Source organism: Stegostoma tigrinum, chromosome 16 (genome assembly GCF_030684315.1).
Source record: "Stegostoma tigrinum isolate sSteTig4 chromosome 16, sSteTig4.hap1, whole genome shotgun sequence".
Lineage (NCBI taxonomy): Eukaryota > Metazoa > Chordata > Chondrichthyes > Orectolobiformes > Stegostomatidae > Stegostoma > Stegostoma tigrinum.
In genome coordinates this window covers 48,339,610-48,366,647 of record NC_081369.1, presented here as the reverse complement: position 1 = coordinate 48,366,647, position 27,038 = coordinate 48,339,610, and the positions used below count along the sequence as shown (strand labels likewise).

The window sequence follows — 27,038 nt, the reverse complement described above, 5'->3', positions numbered from 1 at the left end:
ACTGGGTATTGAGAGCAACGACAGAAAGGAAACATCTGAACTTTTAAATTGAAAATTTCAGAGATCCTCCTTGCGACGTAAATATGTCAATCATAGTATAAGATCCAATATGGATTCAATCACTGTCAAAGGAATGACTAGTTTATGATCATTTTGGCTCTAGAACAGATAACTTGAAAATTTTACTGAATCAGAATCTACAACTTTAATGACCCTGAGAATGAATTTCATAAGTTTAGAAGAATTATAGAAATCCCAGGAAAATAAAGTTTCCCCAAATGTGTGTGAGAATGCCTCAGAGACTGACGCCTTTTACAGCAGTGGCATTTTCTACCACTTTAATTCCTCCTGAACTTGCGTAGAGGTGTGCATTACTCTGCTTCATACCTTCCACGTAATCTACTTTCTTGTAAAGAGCTTTTGACCTTCATAAACATGTAACCGAGTCATACTTCGGTAACTTTGATTGATGATGTACTTAAAATCATTAGGATGGGTGCATTTTTATCTGGAATAAACAATGGTGGACTTTACAAGGATCTTGATTTATTTCCTCCTTGATATTAAATGTCACTAGTATTACTATGCTAGATAAAGCATTTCAAATGATAGGTAATTACTTTTACCAATACAGCAGCAATCTATTAGATGAAGTGGATAATTACAAAGGGTTATACAAAATGTACAGAAGCATACCTCATTCCAGGCTATCTAAAGTAAAATGCGCTCTGAACAATTTTTCTTTATAACATTTGTTTCCTATTCTCCACTCCTAAAGGTACTGAGACCCTGCTAGGGAAAAATGTCTTGCCAAAGTAAAACTGAATTTTAGAAAAGTATTTTAGTATGACAGATAGTACTAGTTCCTTCTCACGCATGCACACTTCCTACAGAGGATGCTGAAAAACTGACATATTTTCCTTCTGTAAGTAGTGCATGCAGAGACCAACTGAAGCGGCCTAACATCATCTGGGTTGTGATCAATTAATTCAGCAGACAGCTGGGATCAATGCAATCGCTGCATGTGTTTTGACTCAGCTACTCATTGGATGATCCATTAAAGAAGTCAGCAAAAACTTTCAACCAATGTTTCAAATGAATTATGGAAGGTGACAATGATAAGGCTGCAAGCCCATGTAAATCTAACACTGGAGTCATTTCCGAGTTGTTCATCAAAAGATTGTGTAATTTGTTGTATTTCTAAGGTGCCCATGGGTGTTGAAAACATTGTCGTGAAGGCAAAATGCTGTCAGTGTTAGGAATCTGAATGAGGGTCTCATTTTGGTTGGTATGTGCAATAAAGTTTATTTCATCATTTCACTGATTGATTTTCTGTGAAATTTCTTAATAAATTGTCAAATCAAAGATAACTTGTGGTGATTTATCCACAACAAAACAAAAACACAAAACAGCACATAACAGGAGGCTGGCTTCAAGAATTATAGTATCTACAATGTAGTTAAAGACGCATTTACAGCAGTGATGGATAATAGAATCAATGACATAATTTTATCTCCTGGCCAGATCTAACGAGCAAGGTAGAAACTCAACTAACATACAAGAAATGCAGCATGAATCGTTTAAGCCCACGTTCCATTTAAATTCCACCAACGACTTCCACACCATTCTGGCTGCTTACTGAGACTGGGGAGGTGACAGAAATGGCAACTGAACTTGCCCCATGATGTCCCAGGGAAGTATGTGAGGAGGTAGCATGCAAAGGATAAGCAAATGCACAGCAGGAAAATAGACTAAGATATTTCACCATCCCTCTGGTACCCACAAGGAAAATCAAGGAAAAACGCTTTGATTATATTTTGGGCCTCTTTTTGGTCCTAATCTTCCCTGCCATTTTCAATTGGCAGAAAATTTACTTTGATGTCTCACTCAACTTTCCAAATTAAAATTACCATTATGCCCGACAGTATCAACTGAGTGACTCCTTGATGGATTTAATATTTCTTTATTCACTTACAAGATGTGGGCAACACTGGCAAGACCCATTCATGTTTTCCTTGACGAGGTAGTGTTTAAGCCACCTTACCAATTGTCAACATATTTCTACTTTTTAAAGAAATCCTTGTTTGTTTTTGAGAAAATATAAGAACGGCCGAAGCTGGAGTCAGTGATAACACAGTATGGACCTGGAGGAGAAGGCAGGCCAGGCGGCATCAGAGGAGCAGAGAAGTTGACGTTTCGGGTCGGGACCCTCCTGCCATTTCTGAAGAAGGCTCCCAACACGATACGTCAACTTTCCTGCTCTTCTGATGCTGCCTGGCCTGCTATGTTCCTCCAGCTCCACACTGTGTTATCTCTATTTTTGCAATCTTTATGAAAGTGAAAGGCCATAAAAATTTGAAAATAGAACATAGAACAGTACAGCAAAGTACAGGCCCTTCAGCCCACGATGTTGTGCCATACTTTTACCCTTTTAAGGTTCATCTATCCTCCACCCCTACCTTACACTATCATGCACATGCCTAGCTAATTGCTGCTTAAATGCCCCTAATGAGGGCAACTCCACTACCCTCTCCGGCAATGCATTCCATGCCCCTACCACTCTCTGGATAAAGAACCCGCCTCTGACATCTCCCCTACATCTATCTCCTCACTTTAAAACTATGCCCCCTCATATTAGCTATCTCCAATGGTTATCATTAAGTGTAACAGGGTTTTCAGAGTCTTGAAAATGAAACTTACTGTCTCATAGGATGGTTGGAAAAACCTGGCTTCCAGAGACAAGTGTTTCCATGTAAAGGCACAGAAAAAGAAAGTAAAATCTGCTTAAAGGATTCTTGATAACGTGCTACTGATAATATATGATCTTTTCCTGTAATGCTCTAGCAAAGTTGTAAATGAAGAATCGGGTATGTTACATAATCTACTTGTTTTACTTCAGGTTCCAGAAATGTGAAAATACAAGGAAATTATTGACATTTCATCTGTAGTACTTTAGAATCAACTTAATATTCCCCTAGGCTCCTTGCACTTCCAAGTAGGTCATTAGTCATGATTAGATAAGTAGAAATTTAGCACCTTCCGTTTACATCTAATGAGAAAATGTCAGGCTAATTTAGAGTTTGTATTTCTACTGCCTTTAAAATTCTGAATTAAAGAGCTGAGAGGAATTTTAACTTGGAAGAACGTGTGATTTGAGTGTAGATGGGTGAGGGGGAATAAAAATGCGAACAATATAAGTCCGTCAAAAGCTGGAAGCTCTAAACCCTTGCCTTCTGCATGTATTAGGCTATTTTGTGTACAACTCTCTTCAGGGAGCAGCATGGTGGCTCAGTGATTAGCAGTGCTGCCTCACAGCACCAGCTACCCACATTTAATACCACCCTCAGGTGACTGTCTGTGTGGAGCTTGCACATTTTGTGTGGGCTTCTATTGGGTGCTCCAGTTTCCTCCCACGGCCCAAAGATGTGCAAATTGGGTGGATTGGCCTTGCTAACTTGTCCGTAATGTTCAGGCATGTGTAGGCCAGGTGCATTAGCCATGGGAAATGCGAGATTATAGGGTAAGGGGATGGTCTGGGTGGGATGCTCTTCAAAAGGTTGGTGTGGACTTGTTGGGCTGAATGGCCTGTTTCTACACTGTAGAGATTTGAAGAAGATAAGTTTTTCTTTAAATGTACATGAAGTACAGAATTGGAAAAACATTTCAACGAACTTGCAAATTTAAATCTGCGTTCCTGGCTTTTTCATTTTCCTGAAACCATCCTGTAAAAATAAAGTGAAAACACAACAGCAGCCAATTAAAATGCTTTGAAATACTGCAATGAGTGCTCAACATTCCTGAGATTTTACTTTCTACACTTTGGACAATTTTTGAGTGACCTCTGAGCCACCCTTGATTGGAGTTCAGACAATACGCAGTATGATCAGCACAAGTAGCATAGCAGCTTGTCATTCAGAGAACTGTAACTGTTGAGCAGTAGGACTGCAGTTTACAGGAGGTACTACCCAGAACTCAGAGTGTACTGGTAGGGGCTGAATTTTGTTGACATGTTGGAACAGGAGCACTTCAGGGGCTCAGGGTGTTGCCTTGATTAGCAATTTGCAATATTCCAGAAAGAGATGCCTTCACTACTTGTCTTAAGGACCATGATGTCTAGTGCCTGTCAATGTCACCATACATTGAACCAATTTATCTCTGGATCCTTCCAGCTCTATACAGTTGACATAACCAATATATGTTTTCTGCCTATTGCTAGCCTTTTTAATATATAAGGCTGACAATCCATGTAGTCCTATTGCTGTTCACATTAAAACCTACACCTTCTTTCTTGTCCCTACCAAGCTCAGTTGGTTTCCTATGATCAACAGAAATCATTTTAAGATTGTAGCATTCACTTTAAAATTCTTCCATGGCCTTGTCTTCTCTGCTTATGTTGGTTCCCTCTAGGTCTGTGTGACAGAGGAGATCCTTGTGCCCTCCAATACAAACCTATTTCTCATCTCACTAGTCCATCACTGGGCTCCCTTCTTCAGATACACTTTCTTCATTATCTGAAACTTCTTCTTTCACCATCTGTACCATTCAAACCTTCTTAACATTCCCAAAACTGTCTTTAACACTGTCATCTTCAACTCTTGCAACTCCTCCTGACCCTTTTCTCTTTCATCCTCCACCATTCCAAATGAAGATCTCTTGCTTCTACTATTCTATAATACTTTCCGAGATGTCTCTCTGTACATACTGACCATTGTTTAAGTAGCTGCTGTTTTCAAATCTCTCTCAGTCTGTAAAGTTCAGAAATGTTCGTGCAAATAAGTTGGAGCTTCAATTTTGAAACAGGACCCAGAAAGGCTTCTGATTGGACCTCATTATACTTCATGAAGATTAGACAGATCCTCACTATTTTCCATTGGATTGAAGAGTCATATATAAAATTGCCTGTTTTGACAAGTAACATGCTGTCTCATTCATAGAGTTGCTGGTGTTGCTGGACATTAGCTGCTGGTGTTGGAAATGTATAGTCACTCTGCTGAGATTAATGGTGTTCAATTGAGATTAAGGGTAAGTGCCTTGGCTGTGACAGTGTACATTTATTTCACATCAAGCCTTTTACCAGCATGTTAGATCCTGACCCATAAATGATTGATCTGAGCACTGTATATACAAATGTTCCATTTTCCAACACTAATGAATATCACAATCTTTATCTCCATAATAAAATTACACTGAGTTGGAAATTTTAAGTCAATAGTAAATTAAGGGCACTTGCAATTTATCTCAAAGAACGCTACCTACAAAGGTCATGTGATTAATTAACATTTTTCCTAATTCCTTTCTGGGAAGGAAAACAGCCTTACCATGTCTGGAGTACATGTGACTCCAATTCCACTCAACTGCTCTCTCAAATCGTCTAGGAAGTATTGCTGCTGAATCAAACTACTACAAAGTCTTTAAAAAGGGAATGAAAACAGATGAACCATCCAGCATTGGCTTAAGCACTGGAAATAAAAATGGTAAATCCAGTCCTGTTAACTGTGCAGAGTCCCCCTTACTAATATCTGGGGGTTTGTGTAAAAATTTGGACTCCTATATCATGGATGATTCAAGTAACAGCCTTACATGATTACTCTCATGGGTTTATAACTTACAGACAATGTTCCAGGCACCCTCATTCAAAATCCTGAATGTCCTGCCCATCCTCCAGTAGAACAGACCCATTAGAGGTGGAGGCACAGTGGTATACAGTTAGGAAGGAGTTGCCTTAGTGGTCATCAACATTAACTCCAGATCCCATGAAGTATTATGATATCAGATTAAACCTGAGAAATAAATGTCCTACTGATTACCACTGACAGCTAACCTCCAATCCCCTCAGCTGATGACTCAGTGCTCCTCCTCAATGTTTAACATCACTTTGAGGAATTAATGATGTGGCAAAGTCATAGCATGTGCTTTGGGATGGGGGATTTCAACGTCCACTACCAAGATTGTGCTCTGTGCACAGCACCTCTACTGATTGAGCTAGCTGGGTCCAAAGGGGTCTGGAGGAAGTGAGCGAATGAACAACAGAGAAAAAAACTTACTTGATTGCATCCTCATCAAACTATCTGTTGCAGACACCTCAGTCCATGGAAGTGTCAATAGAAATAACTATTTTATAGCCTGTCACAGTCATTGTGGAGACAAAGTCCATCTTCACAATGAAGATTATCTCCATAGCAATGTGTGACTTTGGCCAGATCTAGCAACTCAAAAAAGAACAAAAGCAAATTGCTGGAGAAACTCAGCAGATCTAGTAGCCTGTGAAGAGAAACCCAGTTCTGAAGAATGGTCAATGGACTTGAAACATTAACTCTGCTTTCTCTTCACGAACGCTACAAGACTTGTAGAGGTTCTGCAGCAATTTTGGCTTTTGTTTGTTTCAGATCTCCAGTGTCCGCAGTTCTTGGTGTTATTCTAGCAACCCATAACTGGGCATCATTGAGACACTGTAGGCCATCAGCTGCAGCAGAATTATATTCAAGCTCAATCTGTAACCTTGCGGGCTGACATATGCCCTGTTCTACCATCAATATCAATCCAGAAATAACTTTGGCTTGATAAAATATGTAGAGTAATATGCCAGGAGCTTCACCAGGCATTGGTATAAAGAGGTGTCAACCTGATGAAGCTACAATACAGGCTACCTGGAGGATGAACTGTGGAAACAGCAGTAAGTAGACAGTGTGAAGAAATTTCACTGCCTATGGATCTTATGTAAGTTCTACAGTCGTGCCACATTTTGTCATGAAGATGGAGGCAGACAATTAAACAATTGACAATAAGAGAAGACTCCACAAATATTCCCATTACAAATGGTGGGGTACCCAGAGCATCAGTGTAAAAGACAAGGCATTTGCAACTATTTTGAGCTTGAAGTGCCAACTGGTTGATCAGTCTTGGCTTCTTTCTCAAGCCTCTAGCATGAAAAATGCCAGTCTATAAAAGCATAAGAAATAGGAACAGGAGTCGATTGTTCCACCCCTCAAGCCTAATTCACCATTCAATAGATTATGGCAGATCTGACTTACCTCACATTCATTTTCCTTTCCTTTCCCTGAAACCCTTGATTTTTGAACTGATCAAGAATCTGTCTACCTCAGCCTTAAATATATACAAGGACTCTACCTCCAGGGCTCTCTATGGCAAGGAGTTCCAAAGACTCACAACTCTCTGAGAGAAGAAATTACTCTTCTTCTCAGTCTTAAATTTATTCTGAGACTATGCTCTTTGGCCCTCAACTCTCCCATGAAGGGAAACATCCTCTCAGCGCTTACCCTGTCAAGCCTCTGAAAAATCCGACATGTTTCAATGAGATCACCCCTCAGTCTCCTAAACTCCACTGAGTACAGTCCCAAACTGTTTAATCTTTACTCATAAGACAATCTCTCCATACCAGGAATCATCCTAGTGAACCTTCTCTAAAATGCCTCCAATAAATGATAGAATTCCTCAAATAAGGAGACCAAAACGGCCCACCAGCCTCCAGATGTGGTCTCACCAGCACCTTGTACAGTTGCATTAAGACTTCCCTAGTCTTATACATCAGTCGCTTAAGCTAAGGGCTAACAATCTATGAACCTTCCTGATTGCCTGCTGCAGCTATGTGCTAGCTTTCTATGCATTGTGTACAAGTAGGCCCAAGTCCATTTGTGTTGCAGTTTTCTGTGGTCTCTCTCCATTTCAATAATACTGTTCTTTTGTTCTCCCTTCCAAAATGAATGGTTGTGCATTTTCCCATACAATACTCTATTGGCCTACATTTTGCCTTCTGAATTAACCTATGAATATTGCTCTGTAAACTGTCTTTATCCCTCTGGCAACCTGCCTTTCCATGCTGTTTTAGTGTTGTCCGCAAATTTGGCCACAGTACATTGACTTTCTTCCCTCGAGTCATTAATATAGTCTTCAGGTTCTATCAATTTCATGAGATCAAAGCACTGGACATTGCAGAGGTTATGAGCCTCACAAGTTTTCAGCAATAATTATTGAAAGTTTGCTCCAGTACGGCTAAGGTATTGGCATCTGCCAGGCCATATGGAAACTTCAATAAAAGCAAATACTGCGGATGCTGGAATGAACACAGAGAGCATTGGGAAACTCAGCAGTTCTGGCAGTATCTGTAGAGAGAGAAAAGGGAATTAACATTTCGAGGCTGGTATGACTCTTTGCCAGAACTCTGTTCAATATGGGAATTCGCCCAGCTATCTCATGTCCACAAAAATGTGTGACAAATGCAACCTGGGCAAATACCACCCTATCTGTCTGCTCCCAATCATCAATAGTGCTATCAAGCAAAACTTGCAACGGAATAACCTGCTCACTGAGTTTGGGTTCTGCCAGGGCCATTCAGCTACTGATTTTGTTACAGCTAGGGTCCAAAAATATACAAAACAGCTATAGGTGGGGTGAGAGTGCATGCCCTTGACATCAAGGCAGCATTTGATCAATTGTGGCATCATGCAGCCCTGGAAAAACCAGCGTCATTAGGAATCATCAGGAAAACCCTCCTGGTTGAAGTCATACCTAGCACAGACAGGATTTATTCACATCTGGAAGCGAATGGACTTGTTAATGATAGGTAGCATGGGTTTGTGTGGGGAAGGTCATGTCTCACCAACTTGATTGAGTTTTCTGAGGAGGTGACAAGAACGACAAATGAGGGAAGGGCAGTGGATGGGCTTTAGTAAGGCATTTGATAAGGTACCTCATGGCGGGCTGGTACAGAGGGTAGAGTTTCATGGGATCGGGGGTGAGCTAGCTAGTTGGATACAAAACTGGCTTGGTCATAGAAGACAATAGACAATAGGTGCTGGACTAGGCTATTTGGCCCTTCGAGCCAGCACCACCATTCATTATGATCATGGCTGATCATCCACAATCAGTATCCTGTTCCTGCCTTACCACCATAACCCTTGATTCCACTATCTTTAAGAGTTCTATCCATCTCTTTCTTGAAAGTATCCAGAGAGTTGGCCTCCACTGCCTGCTGGGGCAGAGCATTTCATATATCCATCACTCTCTGGGTGAAGAAGTTTTTCCTCAACTCTGTTCTAAATGGCCTACCCCTTATTTTTAAACAGTGTCCTCTGGTTCTGGACTCACCCATCAGCGGAGACATGCTTCCTGCCTCCAGAGTGTCCAATCCCTTAATAATCTCATACGTCTCAATTAGATCCCCTCTCATCCTTCTAAACTCAAGTGTATACAAGCCCAGTCGCTCCAATCTTTCAACATATGATAGTCCCGCCATTCCGGGAATTGACCTCGTGAACCTATGCTGCACTCCCTCAATAGCAAGGATGTCCCTCCTCACATTTGGAGACCAAAACTGCACACTATACTCCAGGTGCGGTCTCACTAGGGCCCTTTCTCACTAGAAGAAAGGAGTAGCTATGGAAGTATGCTATTTGGAATGGAGGTCAGTAACTAGTCATGTTCCACAGGAAACAGTGCTGGGACCTTTGTTCTTTGCATTAGATATAAATGATCTGGAGGAAAATGTAAGTGATCTGAATAGAAAGTTTGCGGATGATACCAAAATTGGTGGAGTTGCAAAGAGTGAGGAGGATTATCAAAGATTAAACTGAATATAGAATGCAGATTTGAGCAGAGAAATGGCAGATGGAGTTTTATCTGCACATTTTAGGATCAAATTCAGATATGAATTATACAATAAATGGCAAAATCCTCAGGAGCATTAACATACAGAGGGATCTGGGTTTACAGATCCCTAAAAGTGGCAACACGGGTGGATAAGGTGGTCAAGAAGGCATATAACATGCTTGCCTTCATTGGTTGGGGAATCGAATATAACAGTTAGCAAGCTATGTTACAGCTGTATAAAACTTTAGTTCGGCCACATTTGGAATATTGCATGCAGTTCTGGTTGCCACACCACCAGAAGGATATGGATGCTTTGGAGAGAGTGCGGAGTAGGTTTACCAGGATGTTGCCTGGTCTGGAGGGTTTTGTTATGAAGAGAGGTTGAATAAACTCAGATAATAAGGTGTGGAGCTGGATGAACACAGAAGGCCAAGCAGCATCAGAAGAGCAGGAAAGCTGACATTTCAGGCTTAGACCCTTCTTCAGAAATGTCAGTTTTCCTGCTCCTCTGATGCTGCTTGGCCTGATGTGTTCATCCAGCTCGACACCTTGTTATTGCAGATTCTCCAGCATCTGCAGTTCCTACTATCTCTTGAATAAACTCACATTGTTTTCACTGGAAAGGTGGAGGCTGAGCGGTGACCTGACAGAGTGAGATATGACCTCCTATGGGAGGCATAGATATGTTGGATAGTCAGAGGCTTTTTCCAAGGGTGGAAAAGTTAACTACAAACGGCACAGGTTCAAGTTGAGGAGTCGAGGGTTTGGGTAACAAGTGCAGCAGAAACTTCACACAGACAATGGTGGGTGCCTGGAACACACTCCCAGTGGGGTTGGTGGAAGCAGGCACCTGAGCAACGTTTAAGGTGTATCTTGATAGACACTTGAATGGGAGGTAAACAGAGGGATGGAAACCACATATGGGCAATAACAAACAGGTCTAAATAAGGATGAGGAATCCGTGCAGGCTTGGTGGGCCTAAGGGTCTGTTCCTGTGCTGTATTGTATTGTACTGTATTGTATAAAGTAAGATGGTTGTGAAGTTGGAAGCCAAACATCTTCGAGAATGATTGAGTCAAAAGCCATCTCTGTGGGAGTTCCTCAGGGCATTGTCCTTGACCCAACTACCTTCCATTGCTTGATCAATGACTTTCCCTCTATCATAATGTCAGAAATGGGAATATTCACTGAAGACTGTTCAACATTCAAAATCATTTGTGACTCCTCAGATACTGATGCAGTCTGTGTTCATATACAGCGAGTCCTGGACAAAGTTCGGGCTAGGCTGGATAAGTAACAGGAACATTGGCACGACCTGGTAGGAGACATCAGCTTGATTAAGAGACAATCTAACCACTGCCCCCTTGTTTTTCAATGGCATAATTGTAGCTGAATCTCTCACTATTAACATGTTGGAGGTTATCATTGATTAGAAACTGTTCTGAACCAACCATTTAAATACGGGAGCTACAACAGCAGGTCAGATACTCTGAACTCTGCAACAAGTTATTCACCTCCTGTCTCCCCTGTCCTATCCACCATCTACAAAGTACAAGTCAGTGGACAGATTGAATGTTCTTCATCTGCCTGGATAGCTGGAGATCAAACAATGCTCAAGAAGCTCAATACTGTTCAGGACAAAGGACACCACTTGTTTGGCATTCAATCCACCACAACAATCACTTCCTTAACCACGAAGGTACTGTGGCAGCAGTGTGTGCCAGGCATCATTACTCTCGCCCCTCCCCCACTGAAGTCTCCTCTTGAGATTTTCTCAAGCATTACGTTTTTATTTTCAGAAGACAAGTTTTTATTCTCAGTCACTCCTTTATGTGGGAATGCAGTTATTTATGAACATTATCTTCTGCATCTGTGTTGACAAATCAGGTATTTGGATTTGTACAGAATCAGGCTTACAGAATTCAACATTGTTCTCAATAATCATCACTGCTTCATTTAACATAAGGCCACAAAACACAAGGAAAACATTAATTTCAAGGCACCATAATATTTAAATTGGCACATGATCAGAGACATAGATCAGCAACAATTTTTTCAAAGAGAAGGACAACTGACAAATGCACCAGTATAGAAGAAAAAAATCACTTTGATCACACTTAAAAAAGACTGGGCAGGTCAGAATTAAGCAGTTGCATGTTTGTCTCCAACACAGTCATTGTACTTCAAGTAATTTGATGAGTGACTCCTTCAGGTAATCAATTTGCGTAAATATAAATCTTGAGGATAAAAAACGATTCAGCATTAAATTATCCAATTGACAGAGTTCATTGCAATAGTAATGATCGTAGAAGACATCATTCCTTTGTTGAAAAGGTTCAAAACTGTTCTCCCCCATTTTCAGCCACACTAGCCTCTTTTGCTGCCACCACTTACATTGTCTCTGCAGTTCTATTTGCATCTGCCTGTACTGCTCACCAACAAAGTTTTTCATTGTACTTTGGTACAAATGACAATCAATGAATCAATCAATCCCAATTTGCCCTTCTCCTGTATTTGCTGTTGATAGGTGTCAGCAGCAAGCAGCATAGAGACCAGCCTCTAACAGAATGATCAGTCCCTTGTTAATTTTAAGTATTTGATTTATGGAGCAGCTTTTCATTGAACGGATTGCCTTGTCTTTGGAGGATAGACGGATTCTTATGTCACCTCAATGTATTTTCTACGTTGGTAAGTACCACTAACTGAATGCACTACAGTAACTCACCAAGATTCCTGGGCACCATCTTTTACACCATCTGGAAGAACAAAACGCAACATACAGCACCACCTGCAAGGTCCCTAACCAGAAACACACTATCTTGACTTGGAACTATATCACTGTTCCTTCCTTGCTGCTGAGTCAAAATCTTGGAACTCCCTAACAGTACTGTGGGCGTACCTACAGTGTGGACTGCAGCATTTCAAGAAGGCAGCTGTTCACCGCCTTCTTGATTGAGCACAGGGGAAATTGGGGATTGGCAATAATTATAGTATTGTCAGCAACATCCAAATCCCAGGAGCTCGTACTTTAAAAAGGGATGCAGCAACAGTGATATCAGCAAACAGATATGCATCCAATCGCATAAAAGTATTCATACTAAGCAAGCCGGGAAGATAAAAGCACTTTCACTTGCAATTTAAAATTTCACACAGAGAAAGAAATATTTATGATTGAATTAAGTTAGAAATTAAAATAGAGATAAAAATAGTTTCAAAATGAAAAAGGAACTTAAAAAAAGTCAAAAATTATGGGTTTTTCAAAACTTGGGAGAAATTCGACATTCCACATAAATAAAATAAGCTTTTCAGTGCCAGTGAGAGTATTTAATAACAGTTATGAAGTTAGTATGCTGTTAAAAAATCAGGTTTAACTTATTTAACAACGTGCAACTTTTTCAAGGGTTTCTGCAGCAAGTCTAACAGACAGAAAAAGAAATTTCATTAAATCATGCTTGTTGTGGAGACTGAAGATTCCCAGAGCAGCTGTCACTCTCAGTAGGCTAATGACAGGAAACACTGACAGTTTCACTATCATTATCACTTCTATTATCTGGGCTGCTATACCTGTCATCAAAATGTAACTAAAACATGGACAGAAGTAAACTACATAATTGGAGATAATCTGTAAACATTTCAACAAGTTAGAAAATCCAGAACAATACAATTACTTAGCAAAAATAATATTGGTAGGGCGGAGGAGAAAGTTCTGCAAAAATATTGGCCTGGATACAAGAAGCACTTCCTAGTCTCTTTGGTCTGTGTTGCATTTTTATTATCCAAAGGAACAAACAGAATCTGAATTCAATATTTCACTCAGAAGACTGTCTCCGTATGTCTCCGTATTGATATGTCACAGCATCACAATAAAGCATTAGGTAGGACTCCACTGACAGGAACAAACTTTCTAAACCAGTGGCACAAACATTTGTTACTATTTTTACAAGAAATAAGCTTGTGTTTAGATTTAACTTTTTTATATGATCACAATTTTTTTTCAATAAAGATAATTATGCAAAATATTAATCTTTTAGTATTTTATCACTGATTCTGGCGGTCAGCTCTGTATCTCATGAATAATGCACAATATGAAAAATAAAATTAGAATATGCCTTACTTAATTAATTGAGGTACAAAATTTTATTATTCAACTAGTAAAGGAATAAAGAAGATTATTTGTAATTAAAAGTTTAAAGAAACTACCAGATATCCGTACTTAGTTATTAATCACAGCAATTTTAAGTATGTTGATTATAGATTTGGCAAAAATATATTTCCTGAATTTTTCAGATACATTTTTACATTTAGAAGAGATATACATTGATGTTGATGCATTTTGGTAAGTAAGGCATTTTAAGAAATATTAATTTAGTTGCACCTCATTTCAATTATGACTTGTACCTTTGGAGAGCAGTCTACTTTTGAAGTAAATGCTTTGAACTTCACAGTTTGAGAAAGTTGCAAGAAAGAATATATTTGGTTTGTATACTTTTAATTGAGCCTTCTATGCTCTTTTATTCTGAGGAAGCATTGCACCATCATTGGCTTTTGTCCTTAAAAACATGATGGGATTTGGCCTACTGACAGCTATCACTGAACTACATTTACAAGGAGATTTTAAAAATTACTGAAAGGCACAGGAACAAGTTGCAGATGGACACAAGTGTAAGATAGATATCTCACATTGACTGAACTCATGGTTCAGAAGGTATGTGTTAAAAAGGCCAGACAAGACATCAAGAGATATCTCATAATGCCCACTTCAATAATTTGGGGGTCTTATTAGAAGGACATTAACATTGCATTTGAAATTCATATATGAAGTTGTGTAGATGCCATTCAGTATAGAATGCTACAGTGCAGTAAGAATAGTGTTCCTATCATTAACATAGTTGCCTGATGAATGCACTGGTAGAAATTCCAATGTAATGGATTGTTCATCCATAAATCTGCAACCCGTACAGTGAAATTTGGCACAAGATAGATAAAATTCTAAATGCTTAAGCTGTAACAACCTCAGGGTTCAAATCATTTCTCCATTTTTTGAATGCAGTCTAACCAAGAGAAATAGAAATATTTCATCAATAAGCAGATGTGGTCTTATTGAAACCCTGATGTTGGTATCTCTCCCATTTCATATCCTCAAATAAGGCAAAATACTGACGATGGTAGAAGTATGAAACAAACCCTGAATGATGACCAAATTCAACAGTTCTGACAGCAACTGTGGAGTGAGAAATTGAGCTAGTGTTTCAAGTCTGGTATGACTCTTTTTCAGAACTGTTCTCAAACAATTTACTAAATTTCTCTCTCCACATATGCTGTCAGATATGCCAAGTTTTTCCAGTGTTCTCTGTGTTTGTTTCATTACAAATCCTGCTCATTTTAACTTTATATTGGTTTCAATGGAAAGCAAAATTGAGAGCCACAGTAGGTGTCTGAACCAGCACGCTGATTTTACCACCAATAGCAAAAATATAAGTTTGCCCAATGTGTTGTTTTTTGGTTTTATGCCACCTCTTTACACCTCACTGGAAATAGCTGGACAGATACAGAGTCCAATATTCCCTTTGGAAACGCGAATTTGCCAATAATCTCCCAAAATTTTCATAATTAAAAACTATGTGCAAGATTGTAAAGACCACTAATCCATTTATTTGTTTGTTCCCCTAATGAAATACGTAGCTCCTTTGCCAAGTGCAAGACTACAAGGATGGTAGAGGCAATAATCATCAAGACTTTTAATAATTATTTACATGAATACTTGAAACACCATAGCATACAAGGTTACGGGCTACTGGAAACTGGATTAGCGCCCCTTTCCATGCTATAAAAACTGTGACTTCATGGCTCTACATTGTAGTTATCACAAATTTATTACCGTTGTATTGGTATAAGGTCAGGATTTGGGGATGCTCAATTATTCACCAGTTTTGTAAGGCACTGGGAGCTTTCCTTCATCATGATGAATAAGAGTTCTTCTACATATCACAGTTAACCACATACAATATGTAGCCTGGAATGAGGTCATTCAAGCCAAACTATGCTTCACAGTTTATATTCTACTCTAGTCTTCTCTTATGCTTCCTTATCTAACTATCATTATTAATCTTTATTTCCTTCTTCCTATTGTTATCATCTTAAACATTATTGGACATGTTAAACCTCAGACTGAAATGTGCCTTAATAAATCATATTTATTTTATTGGTTTTAATAAGGTGGCCTCTCACTGAAATATAAATATGCAATGTTGCAGATTTGTTCTTAACAATCAAACAGGAGTTTATTGAAGCAAAAAACCAGACTATTTCCTTATAACATAAAGTAAAAGATTTTGAAACACACAATGGCATATTATCTAATTGTAACTTTTCATATGCAACCTTCTGTAGAACTACCCCAAAACTCAAATTAAAACTGGAAACATCTCTATGGGTGTTACCTCCAGCTTAAGAAAAAGGCAAGACCAGAAATTTCTAACACAAGCATTGAGACACAATTGTATACCTTGCTAGTCCATTAACACTCCTAAGGTAAATAAAAACTCATTAGTTCTGAGAACTAGCTGTCACAATCTACTTTTAAAATTCACCATGGCTACAGAAACACTTAAATTAATTATTACTTCCTTCAGACACACAGAAAAATCCATATGCCACTTCTTCTAAAATCAAAAATTCAAACTTAACTCAATTGATAATCAAATATACATATAAATCATAGTTTATATCATGCTATACTTATCCAGTTGTCCCTTAAATGCATCTGTACCATCTGTCTCATTACAACCTGTAGTAGCAAGGCCCACATTTGTATAATTTACAGAAATTTCTTTTGAAGTCTTTAACTGATGTCTTGGTTGCTAAGTCATAATGATGGCCTTTAGTTTCTATTTCCCACAATTGAAAACATTCTCACTATGTCTACTCCATCACAGTTTTGCACAATTTCAAAGACCTCTATCGAAGGTCCATAAGATGATCCCTCAGGCTTTTCTTTTCAAGATAAAATTGCCCCATCTTGTTTATTGTTCCTTAATGGGTATACATTTGGTATTATCCTTGGAAATCTGAATTTCACCTTCTTCTTTTATTTACTCTATATAATGAGCATAATTACATCAAATTTAACACAATTTCTATGTTTCATTCCTCTAGAAGATGATCTGACGCCAGAATTTTAAGTGGAAATGGTGGTCCCAACCTTTTGCTGAAAAGTTGAGGGACAGCCCACCTTCGCATGTTTGGGATGTCCCAACCTACCTTTCAGCTGATAGTTTACTAATTAGCTTGGACTGAGACTTCTGCCCACATTCCAGATGAAATCCTGCCTCTCAGAGTTGCCTGACAATCAGTCATCCACCAAGGCAATAGGTCCTGTTGAAACTACAGCCAGTTCCATTTAAGTATCATCACTGAAGGTTAGACAAGAAGATAAGTGGGGTGATGGAGTGTTTGGGGGGGCTGCGATTAGAAGGAATGTGGTGAAGAGAGCAAAAGTGGGGATTGCCATGGTAGGGGAGTCTCCATTGAGGATATGGTACCCAAAGAGAAGGGATCTAACTGCACCCCACCCCCCCCCCACCCACTGCTTCAGTGGACAAGAGGAAGACCCCAATGGTACATTTTATCCCATTGAGATCCCAAACTGTTCTCCTTGGTAAGAGTGTATGGCATTGTCATAATGGTGATGTTTAAGTTAATCCTCGGTATTAACCCTTTTAGATTCTTGCCCTGTTATACAACATTTACTATTTGTTTGCTGCCTTGAAGTCAGCTCAATATCCATTTTGCTCCGAGCTTATTCATCAGTTTATTGTACCTAACAAAAAGAACCATTTGGCACTTCAGATATTTTATATTTACAACAGGCAGCATGGTGGCTCAGTGGTTAGCACTGCTGCCTCGGACTTGTTGGGCCGAAGGGCCTGCTTCCGCACTGTAGGGATTCTATGGATATATCCCTGGCCCATGCTTAATGTTATCTTTTCCTAAAAGTTAATGATAAAAATGAATATTGGTGCTTTCTTTTACATTAGCAAGCATATTATTTGTCAAAATACTTAAGATCTTACAAAACATTTAAACTTTACTGGTGAGAACACTTTTTCACCTCATTCCTGCTGTTGACTTGTTCTTGAAGTTTTGGAAAAGCTGAGGCATTCCTAACATGGCTTCAATGAGGACTGCTGAGAAGCCAAGAGTTTCCACATAAAGTTGAGAGTCAATCAGCAGGTACGTAAGAAGGAGGCACAACACAGTGAAGGTTAAACAAAACTGGAGGTAATCAAGAAAGCGGCTCCAGGCCCAAAAATATCTTGGATCAAAATCTATGGAGAGAAAAAAAAATTCTGATTGTACATATAACAACTGAGCATCATTAGAAGTAATGAACAAGCACAATGAGAACAGAAATAATCGCTACATTATTATTAAAAGGATTGAAACCAATGTATTTGGAGAGCTTTCAATTATTTTTATAAGTAATATATCTATATATGTGTCTTATGCTGCTATTTGATGTTTGACGTGAGGGAAATGTACATTTTAAGTCACATTACAGAAGCTACAGTATCTAAAAAGATTCTATATCCCTTCTTAAAAGCAATACATGGACTGCAGCAATATCTACACGGCATGAGAAGACATACCTAACAGTAGGTTGTATGCTGCAAAGACTGGTGGATCATTTCACCATCATATCCCTTCAGCTGCTTGCAACAAGTCAGGTAATGAAATACCCAACTGGCCTATGACTGCAAACTTCTCAACAATATCTTACATTAGATATGATTCATAATTGAATAACATTCGCTCCATAATCCTGACTCTGCTAAGAATTATGCTGACAACCAGTTTAGTATTGTTAGTTGAGCTCACAATACAATGCACTTGTGTGCACAGAAGTTGTGTAAGCTAATACCCATGGTCCTGCACTTACAGACTGAAGGAACATGTGGGGACATTGCACCCATTACAAAGTAACCAAATAGCTGAAAGTGTTTCTCTGGTTGACTTCTTAGGGCAATGCCTTGACCAATCAGCTTCAGCTTACCTTGATAAAATGTGAACATAACATCACAGTTAGCCATCAGTCATTATTAACTCATGTAATCTGCGTGGCAATGCCTCAACAATTCACAGCCTATTTGCAATCAATTAGCATTCTCCACTCATGCAATATAAATCTCTTTTTTTCCTTTATTTTGGTATTTCTTACAAATTTTCCTGATGAACATAATGTGAAAGGCTTCAACAAAATTTGTCTTTGTTTTCAGCAGTATTGATGTTTTGTATTACCACCTAAATTAGATATTTTTCTGATGAACTAAGTATTGAAGTAATTTAATTCTCTAGAATGAGTTCTGGGCACCGAGTGCTCTCTAAAGAAATGGTTCCCAGCCTTTTTAGAATAATGTAGAAAGCATTTCTGTTCTAATTGTGCATGATCATTACTTCCAACCAGACTGAGAAACTGACAAGGCAATTTTTCAGCATTGTAAAACACAGCAAAAAATAGAGAGGTGACACATGACAGGAGACACTAAAGTTTGGAAAAAAGCAGAAAATAATAATCAAGCTAATGAACTCCTGTAAAATGTGACCACAAGCTTTAATAATCAGTCATAGACAGAAACTAATTTAGTGCTGCTTGATCTTCATTGGACTGGGCTGTACAGAGTTGTGAAACAGTCTTTTGAAAATTCAATAATGTAGTGACAATGGTTTCAAGCACTGAAGGTATGATTCAACTCTGGAGAAGTCCATCAATCACCTTTACAGTATTAAGAAAACAAGAAATGCGCATATTTGTATCCCTAAGGCTTCCTTAAAGAAAGGAAACAAAGCGATTAGTCAAATCTTGTCAGCACCATGCATTTTTAATAAAACTAGGGAGAGCTGCCAAATTATACAAAGGTACATTTTGTTTAGCTGCTCACTCAATGCATGACAGGAGTACATAATGGTCTAGATTTTGCTGTTGTAATGACAGTAAATCTGTCAGTGCCCATCATCATTAAAACAATGAAGCTGGCAGCAACTAATGATGTCTGCACTTGCACAGTTAAAGGTGAAACACCATAACCTACAAGCAGAGATAGCTGGGTTCTCCACAGATACGCTGTTGAAATTCATGCAAAAGGAAATGTTGAGAAATTGCTGAATGGATAAGAACTTTCTTTTTTAGTCTGTAAATGATGGTTCAAACATGTGGAAAAAATGCTGCCTTTTTCAAGAAGTATTCATGAGATTTTGGTCATCTTCCCTAACATCTCTGTGTGTGGCTTTATATCAATTTTGTTTTGTAACTTTCCTATGAAACATCTTGGGGTGTTAAAGATGCTACATAAGTGCAACAACACACCCTGTTAACTATGTGCAGCACACCAATCCAGATTGCAAGTCTCAGAATACAATGTTCAACAATAGATGAGATCGTATTTATTAAATAATCCAGACTGTGCTAAAGATTCCAAAGAAAACCAATTTAAGTTTATCAGTCCGGCTTACAATGTGATGTAGCTGCCTGTGTTTTAATGTAGGCAAAAGCAATTCTTACAAACATTGCATATATTTCACTGGGGACAAGAAAAGGTTATGGAGATTGGCAACCTCTCCTGCAATGTCATGGCAAAACCCTGACTAATCGAATTCAATCTGAGCAATAAATCGCCCACATTCCGTGAATGAATAAAGAAATTGCACAAGCACCATGTAAATGCAAATTTTGGTTTTTTTTGTAAGGTCAATGCAAGTTTTGCCCTTTTACCTTAACTAATTTGAACATAGTGTTAGAACATAGAACATTGAACATTGAACAATACAGTGCAGAACAGGCCCTTCGCCATAGGTGTTGCGCTGACCTGTGAACTAATCAAAGCCCCTCTCCCTACACTATCCCATCATCGTCGATATGCTTATCCAAGGACTGTTTAAATGCCCCTAATGTGGCTGAGTTAACTACATTGGCAGCCAGGGTGTTCCACACTCTCACCACTCTCTGAGTAAAGAACCTACCTCTGACATCTGTCTTAAATCTATCACCCCTCACTTTGTAGCTGTGCCCCCTTGTACAAGCTGACATCATCATCCTAGGAAAAAGACTCTCACTGTCCACCCTATCTAATCCTCTGATCATCTTGTATGTCTCTATTAAATCCCTTCTTAGCCTCCTTCTCTCCAATGAGAACAGATCCAAGTCCCTCAGCCTTTCTTTACAAGACCTTCGCTCCAGACCAGGCAACATCCTGGTAAACCTCCTCTGCACCTTTTCCAAAGCTTCCACATCCTTCCTGTAATGGGGCAACCAGAACTGCATGCAATATTCCAAGTGAGGCCACACTAGTGTTTTGTATAGTTACAGTGTTGTACAGTGTTGAACTCAGGCAGAAAGCTTGTGGGTAAGGGTTGATGACAGCAGAAAGGAACAGCCAGTTCCCAGTTGTGTGAGACTTGAAAATTGTTTTAATTCCAGCACCTGATGTGCCGCCTTCACTTACTTGCCCATTTGAAAGTAGAATGAAGTGGAAACTGGCTGATGGGCTGAACATAGTGTGGAGCTGCAGCAGACTGCTGGTAGAGATGGATTGAAGAAATGGTTTTTGGACTTGAATATGTCGAGGAGAAGATCTTATAGGGATGCAGAGAGGGAGGGTAAGGAGGATCCTCTGTCTGCCATGGGCTAAATCTTCCTATTGTGGTCCATGGAACACTCCCAAAAGTTTAGGTCCCAAAAACATAGCTATAGAAAAGTTGATCAAATGCTTTGCTGTAGGGGCCCTCTCTTGGTCTAGAGCTGCACAATCATTTCCTTACTGAGGCCATTTGTTTAAATAGTAGTTAGCCTGAAAAGCATTATTAGAGGTCTGGTTTAAAATTAAATTTGGCTGTAAAACAAAAGAATGTCTCATGATGTCCCTGCTAATGCTGCCTGATTTGGATTAAACAGCTTGAGTTACAGTGATAAAATCTTTCCTGGCCATTTACCGACATGAAAAATTTCAATGGGTGACCTTGACGCATACAAATAGTACCAACACAGGGCAAGAGAATGGAACATATGTCACAGCTTAATCAACTGTACAAAAACAAGTTGGCTTGCAATCTGAGGCCAAGGAGATTATGTTACACTGGGGAAAAAGAATTGTGAATTAAGCCCGAGATCTTTAGCAGAGGTCATTCTTTGCTTTGTTTTCCTGCTCAAGAGTAAAGATAATAAAAGGATAGTTTTGAAAGCAATGCAAGGACAAACCTCAGCAATACATTTGTTAAGCTGAAACTTCCCACACTTTAGCTAAGTTTCAATTTTGGGAAGTTTTATGGAGGGTTTTTTTTCTCAGAGTCTCAACAATTTCTCATGAAATCGTCCACTGCTCACCTCATTAGTTGTGCAAACGAATAGCTCCACAGTGCCCTCCTTGCATAATTATGTAGACAGCAGAGATGAAACTGCTCACACATGCCAGGACTTTCTGGCATTCAGGCTGCAGGCACTATATTCAAGTCCAGTTGTGCATCAGTTCAAAAGCTGCAAGCCAGGAACAACCAATCCACGTGTTTTGCTTGACCACAATTCAAAATGAGATGGCTGAGAAAGGCAAGTTGACATACTGGTTCACGGACAGGGAACTGGAGGTCTTGGTGGATATGGAGTGGTAGAGAGGAGGGCTGTTTCCTATCCTTGAGAGACCACAGGTTGGCACCAGACAGACACTGCCAACTTGTGTGGAGATTGCCACCTGCGTCAGTGCAGTTTTCATGGTAAAGCCATGCTGTAAGAATGCCAATGACTCTCTCCATTCTCTGATGGTGAGTGCCACAAACTTCTCTCCCATACCTCACATTTACTCTATTTCTACCACCATGCTCACCTTCCCATCAAGTTTCATGGTCCACCACTCTTACGATTGCATCTATATCTTCCTTCAATGGCTCTCATCCACCCTATCATCTCAAACTATATAACCTTCAAGCTTGTGCTTCTTATTCACTCAACACGGACACATCACCATCACCACTACAGCTCTTCCATTCCTCTATCCCACTGCAGGAGAGAACAGGCTCACCCCCTGGAATGTTATCTCCACAGACCCTAACTGAACTTCCTGTAAACAGCTGACTGGTTGGACTTGATCTGCAGGGCTGATCATGGCTAACCCCGCCCTGCACCCCCCCCACCCCCCCCCCCCCACCCTGAGATCAAACAATATTCTTGATTGAGTGTGGCAACACCTCCAAGAGGCCATAGTGCCCTTTGACTAGAATAAAGACCTTAAGACATGGCTATCTGATTAAATCACATACACTGTGTTGTAGCACACTCTGCTGACATCTGCTGGAGGTGTGACATTGATATAACACGATGTGTACAATGTTTGCCTGTTCAACTGTTCAGTGCTGGCAACAGTGATAAGTTGTCTGGCTTTCAGTCGCACTGAAGGCAAAGCAAGGCAAGAAAGAGATGCTATGAGCATCTAAGAGTTAACAAAATGAGTCAGTGCTGAGAAGTCAAGTCTAAGAAACCTGAGAAGCACATTGTGCAGATCCAAAGGACAGGTGTGTGCCCCTGTGTGCAGACTGACCTGGCAAGAGCTTCCTAATATAAAATGGATGCAAGCTCCAATGGTGAAATGCTGATGTACTGATTGACCAGGATATAGTGGGGCAGTGGCTGTTTTGGTAAAGAAAAGGTAGAGGTGGTTGCTGTCCAAGGACTGTGCCATGAAATGCTGGAGAATGATGGTCAACAAAGAGTATTTGTGAAGTCACTGGTGAGTTGCAGCTACCCGGAAGAATTGGAAACGACATATAAATGAGGAGACCTAAGCTAATAATGAAATGCAAAAATGCATTACTTTTTCCTAGCAAGACTCTTGAACAACTCTTGAAACTTTAAGGAGAAAATCAGACTTTTCCCCTCAACTTCAAGAATCACATTTTTTCATTCACATTGTATTTTCTCAAATTTCTTGCTTTTTCCATGTCATTCAGAAAAATTCATTGATTGGCTTCTTCTCTTCGTCCTTTAAAGCATTCTCAGAAAATAGGAGGGAAGAGACGCATGCAGCTGTATTATTTAATGTCACTGTTGTGAAGATTCCAAACCTCTGTATTTCCTATTTCAGTTCATTGGTTCTCCAATATTAATATTTGTCTAAAACAATGCTCTGCAAATCCTTTGACTGGGCGTACATTGATTTTTTTAATAAAATTTTTAATAACCCTGCTTGTTAATTTGAAATTCTGATCAATAAACATGTCAACCTGCAAACGTATTGTTCTTTCAGTAACTTTTAGCTAAACTGAGCAACACTTCATATCATCTTGATTCAAATTAAACATAAATACATTCAAGAGCCAATTTTGTTAAATTGCGTTGGTTAAAACCATTTAATTTTTTAGATCGACTCTCACAATGTTATATATTTCGAGGGTTCAAATTATAGAAACAACAGAGCAGTGAAACTGCTCAAAAAATACTGACCTGCCATCTATAATCCTCTTGCTTACCTACCCCTTTCAGTTCTCACTCTCTTTCTGGGCTCCATCTCCACCAATCTGCTCACATCTCGTTTTCCACCACCACCTCCCAACCTTTAACATAAACATATTTTCTTAGCTGTTATCAGATCTGATGAAGAGTGACCAGATTTGAAATGTCAACTTTGCTTTCTTCCCACAGTTGCTGCCAGGTCTGCTGAGTTTCACCAGCAATTTCTGTCTCAGCTCTGATGATATCTTGCTTACAGAAACATCCTATTCTGCATTTCGGTAACATTGAGGTTCACCACTGTCTTGATGAAGAGTCCAGGCCCAAAATGTCAACTGTCCTGCCCCCCGATGCTGCCTGACCGGCTGTATTCCTCCAGCTTCACACTATTAACTCTGACTCCAGCAACTGCAGCTCTTGCTATCTCAAGTTTTTGTCTGAGTTGCTCTGTGCTATCCTTAAAGGAAGGTACCCAATGTAAAAACAAATATAAACGTCTATTCTATCAATAATGCAAACAGTAGGGATGGTCAGAAAAAATGCTCATTGTAAATGCAAAATACTGTAGATGCTGGACATTTGAAACACAAAGATAAAACGCTGGTAACATATAACAAGTCAGACTGAGTTAATTATCTCTTTTGATGAAGAGGATGCATGCAAAATGTTAACTTTTCTGTTCTCACCGCTGATGTTCACAGTCCTGTTACTGTTTTTATCTTTAATATAATTTACTGTGATTAATGATTCATATATTCATAATGGATCTTCAAATATTGTCCTAACACTCATTAGTCAGTGCACTAATTATGTTTCATGAGGCTTTCAATGTTAGAGTGCTCTTAGTTTATTTCCAAAGCAGAGAATCATTTATCTGAAAGAAATGGATATGTCAACAGAGTTTTCTTGTGTTGGGTCAGGTAGTTTGAAGATATAATTCTATAGCAATGACTTTGGTACACATATTGCTTCTTAAATTTTTTGTAAGTGTATACACTAGTACAGATACAAATATCTAACTGCACATATCAAGAATACTTGAAGAGCAACTAAATGATATGGTCATCAGTACAGTAATATGTGTTTTATCTTGATCACAAAGTTGTTTAGTTTTAGAATGCAAGCCAGTTCTCTGCTGACAGTCAAATTTTCACATTTTTTTGAAGAATAATTATAATTATAATTGATGGTGACAGCTAATTGTTTTATTTCACTCAGAAAAGGAACTGAAAAGTTCTGCATACAAAATTAATTGGAATAAATTGTTCCAGCTGAAACTTTGCTCAACGAAAGGGTATTTCCCTCCCAATATTTATTTAATTTGTTGAATAGTCAGGATGAGCACAAGAAGTAATTATTTTAATATAGCCAACAAAGTCTATATAAAATTCGTCAGCTAACAGAACAGGAAAAATAAATCTGTAACTCTGCACATGTGAAATATATGAATTTGGGAAGTATATAGACCTGACGTTACTTATTTATTTATTGAATCTAGATAATTCTTTTAGATCTAAGTACAACAGTATGCTATAAATTCTTAACGTAATACACTACTGGAGTTTATAATGAACTGTACAACAAAATGGTTCAATATTAAAGCTTCTTTTGGGGAGCATCAGTTCTGGAATCTACTTCCAATTACTACAACAATTCCCATTTGAGATGCAACAGACTACCAGGGAGTTCTGACCTCTTTCTGGCTCACTTCCCAGTAGATAGAGGGGTAACACCAATTGAATGCTAGAAGCAAGCTATAGTGAAAGCAATTTGAATATTCCTTCCAACAAAGGTAGAAGGAGCAACTTGATTTTTGACTTGCACAGACTTTTAAGTATTGTTATAGTTGTAGATGGCAAGTAATTACCTGTTACACATACTCAGCATGACAGACTGTCACTCAGGACAAATGTTGTACATGCCTGTCAGGCACAACTCACAGTACTCATGAAATATAAAAGCAGGTTATCCTTCAGAAGATGACTCAGAGAACCATAGAAATGATACAGCACATAGGTGGGCCATTCTGTCCATCTCGTCTATGCCACCCCAAGGATACAGCACATAAGGGGGCCATTCTGTCCATCTCGTCCATGCCACCCCAAAGATACAGAGATTCACTTTCCACTCCGATCTTCCTGCACACAGCCCACAGTCATGCAGCCCACTGCACTTTAGGAGTAGATCCAGGTACTTTTTGTAAGAGTTTAGGGTCTTGGCCTCCACCATGAACTCAGTCAGTGAGTTCCAGGCATCCATTTCCCTCTGCGCGAAGAGGTTTGTCCTCAACGTCCTCTCTAATCTTTCTGCACGTGCGTATCATCCTTTCTTTTTGTACTCTCTGCCAAAGGAAACAAGTTCCTCGTGTTTACTTTATCTCTACCCCTCACAATTTTGTATACCTCAATCATGTCACCCCTCAGTCTTCCTTGTTCCAAAGAAAACAACCCCAATCTCCAATCTGTCCTTGTAGCTACGATTTTCCAATTCTGGCAACATTCCAATAAATGTCCTCTGCACTCTCTCCAGAGAAATTACATCCTTCCTGTAATAGGTGATCAGAACTTCACACAATACTCCAGTTGTGGCCTTTCCAATGTCTTATGCAGTTTCATCATTATATTCCTACCTATGTATTCTAAACCTTTTCCAATAAAGGATTCCATATGCTGTCTTTACACTCTCATCAACTGGTACTGCTGCCTTTAAGGGCCTGTGCATTTGTTTACTAAGACCTCTCATTTCATCTGTCCATCTCAGTATATTTCCATTTATTGTATATTCCCTTTTAGTGTTTGACCTCTCTAAATGCACTATCTCATTGTAATCAGAGTTAAACTCCATTTGCCACTTTCCTGCCCACTCTACCAATCCATGTATGTCATTTTGGAGCTCACAGCTGTCCTCTACACAATCCAATACACATCCCAGTTTTGTACCCTTA

At 39.2% G+C, this 27,038-nt stretch overlaps 1 protein-coding gene across 4 annotated transcripts in view; it reads right to left on the bottom strand.

Moving 5' to 3' along the window:
- Positions 1 to 27,038, bottom strand: part of si:dkey-246g23.2 (solute carrier family 66 member 2) — a 54,376-nt gene that overhangs the window by 6,804 nt on the left and 20,534 nt on the right. For all 4 annotated transcript variants that reach the window (XR_007249159.2, XR_009446808.1, XR_009446809.1 and 1 more), the window contains exon 4: positions 17,717 to 17,933. Coding sequence is in view for 1 of the 4 variants with exons in the window: in XM_048547051.2 (XP_048403008.1) it covers positions 17,717 to 17,933 (217 nt within the window). In the remaining 3 variants the exon portion in view is untranslated. The remainder of the gene's footprint in view (positions 1 to 17,716; positions 17,934 to 27,038) is intronic.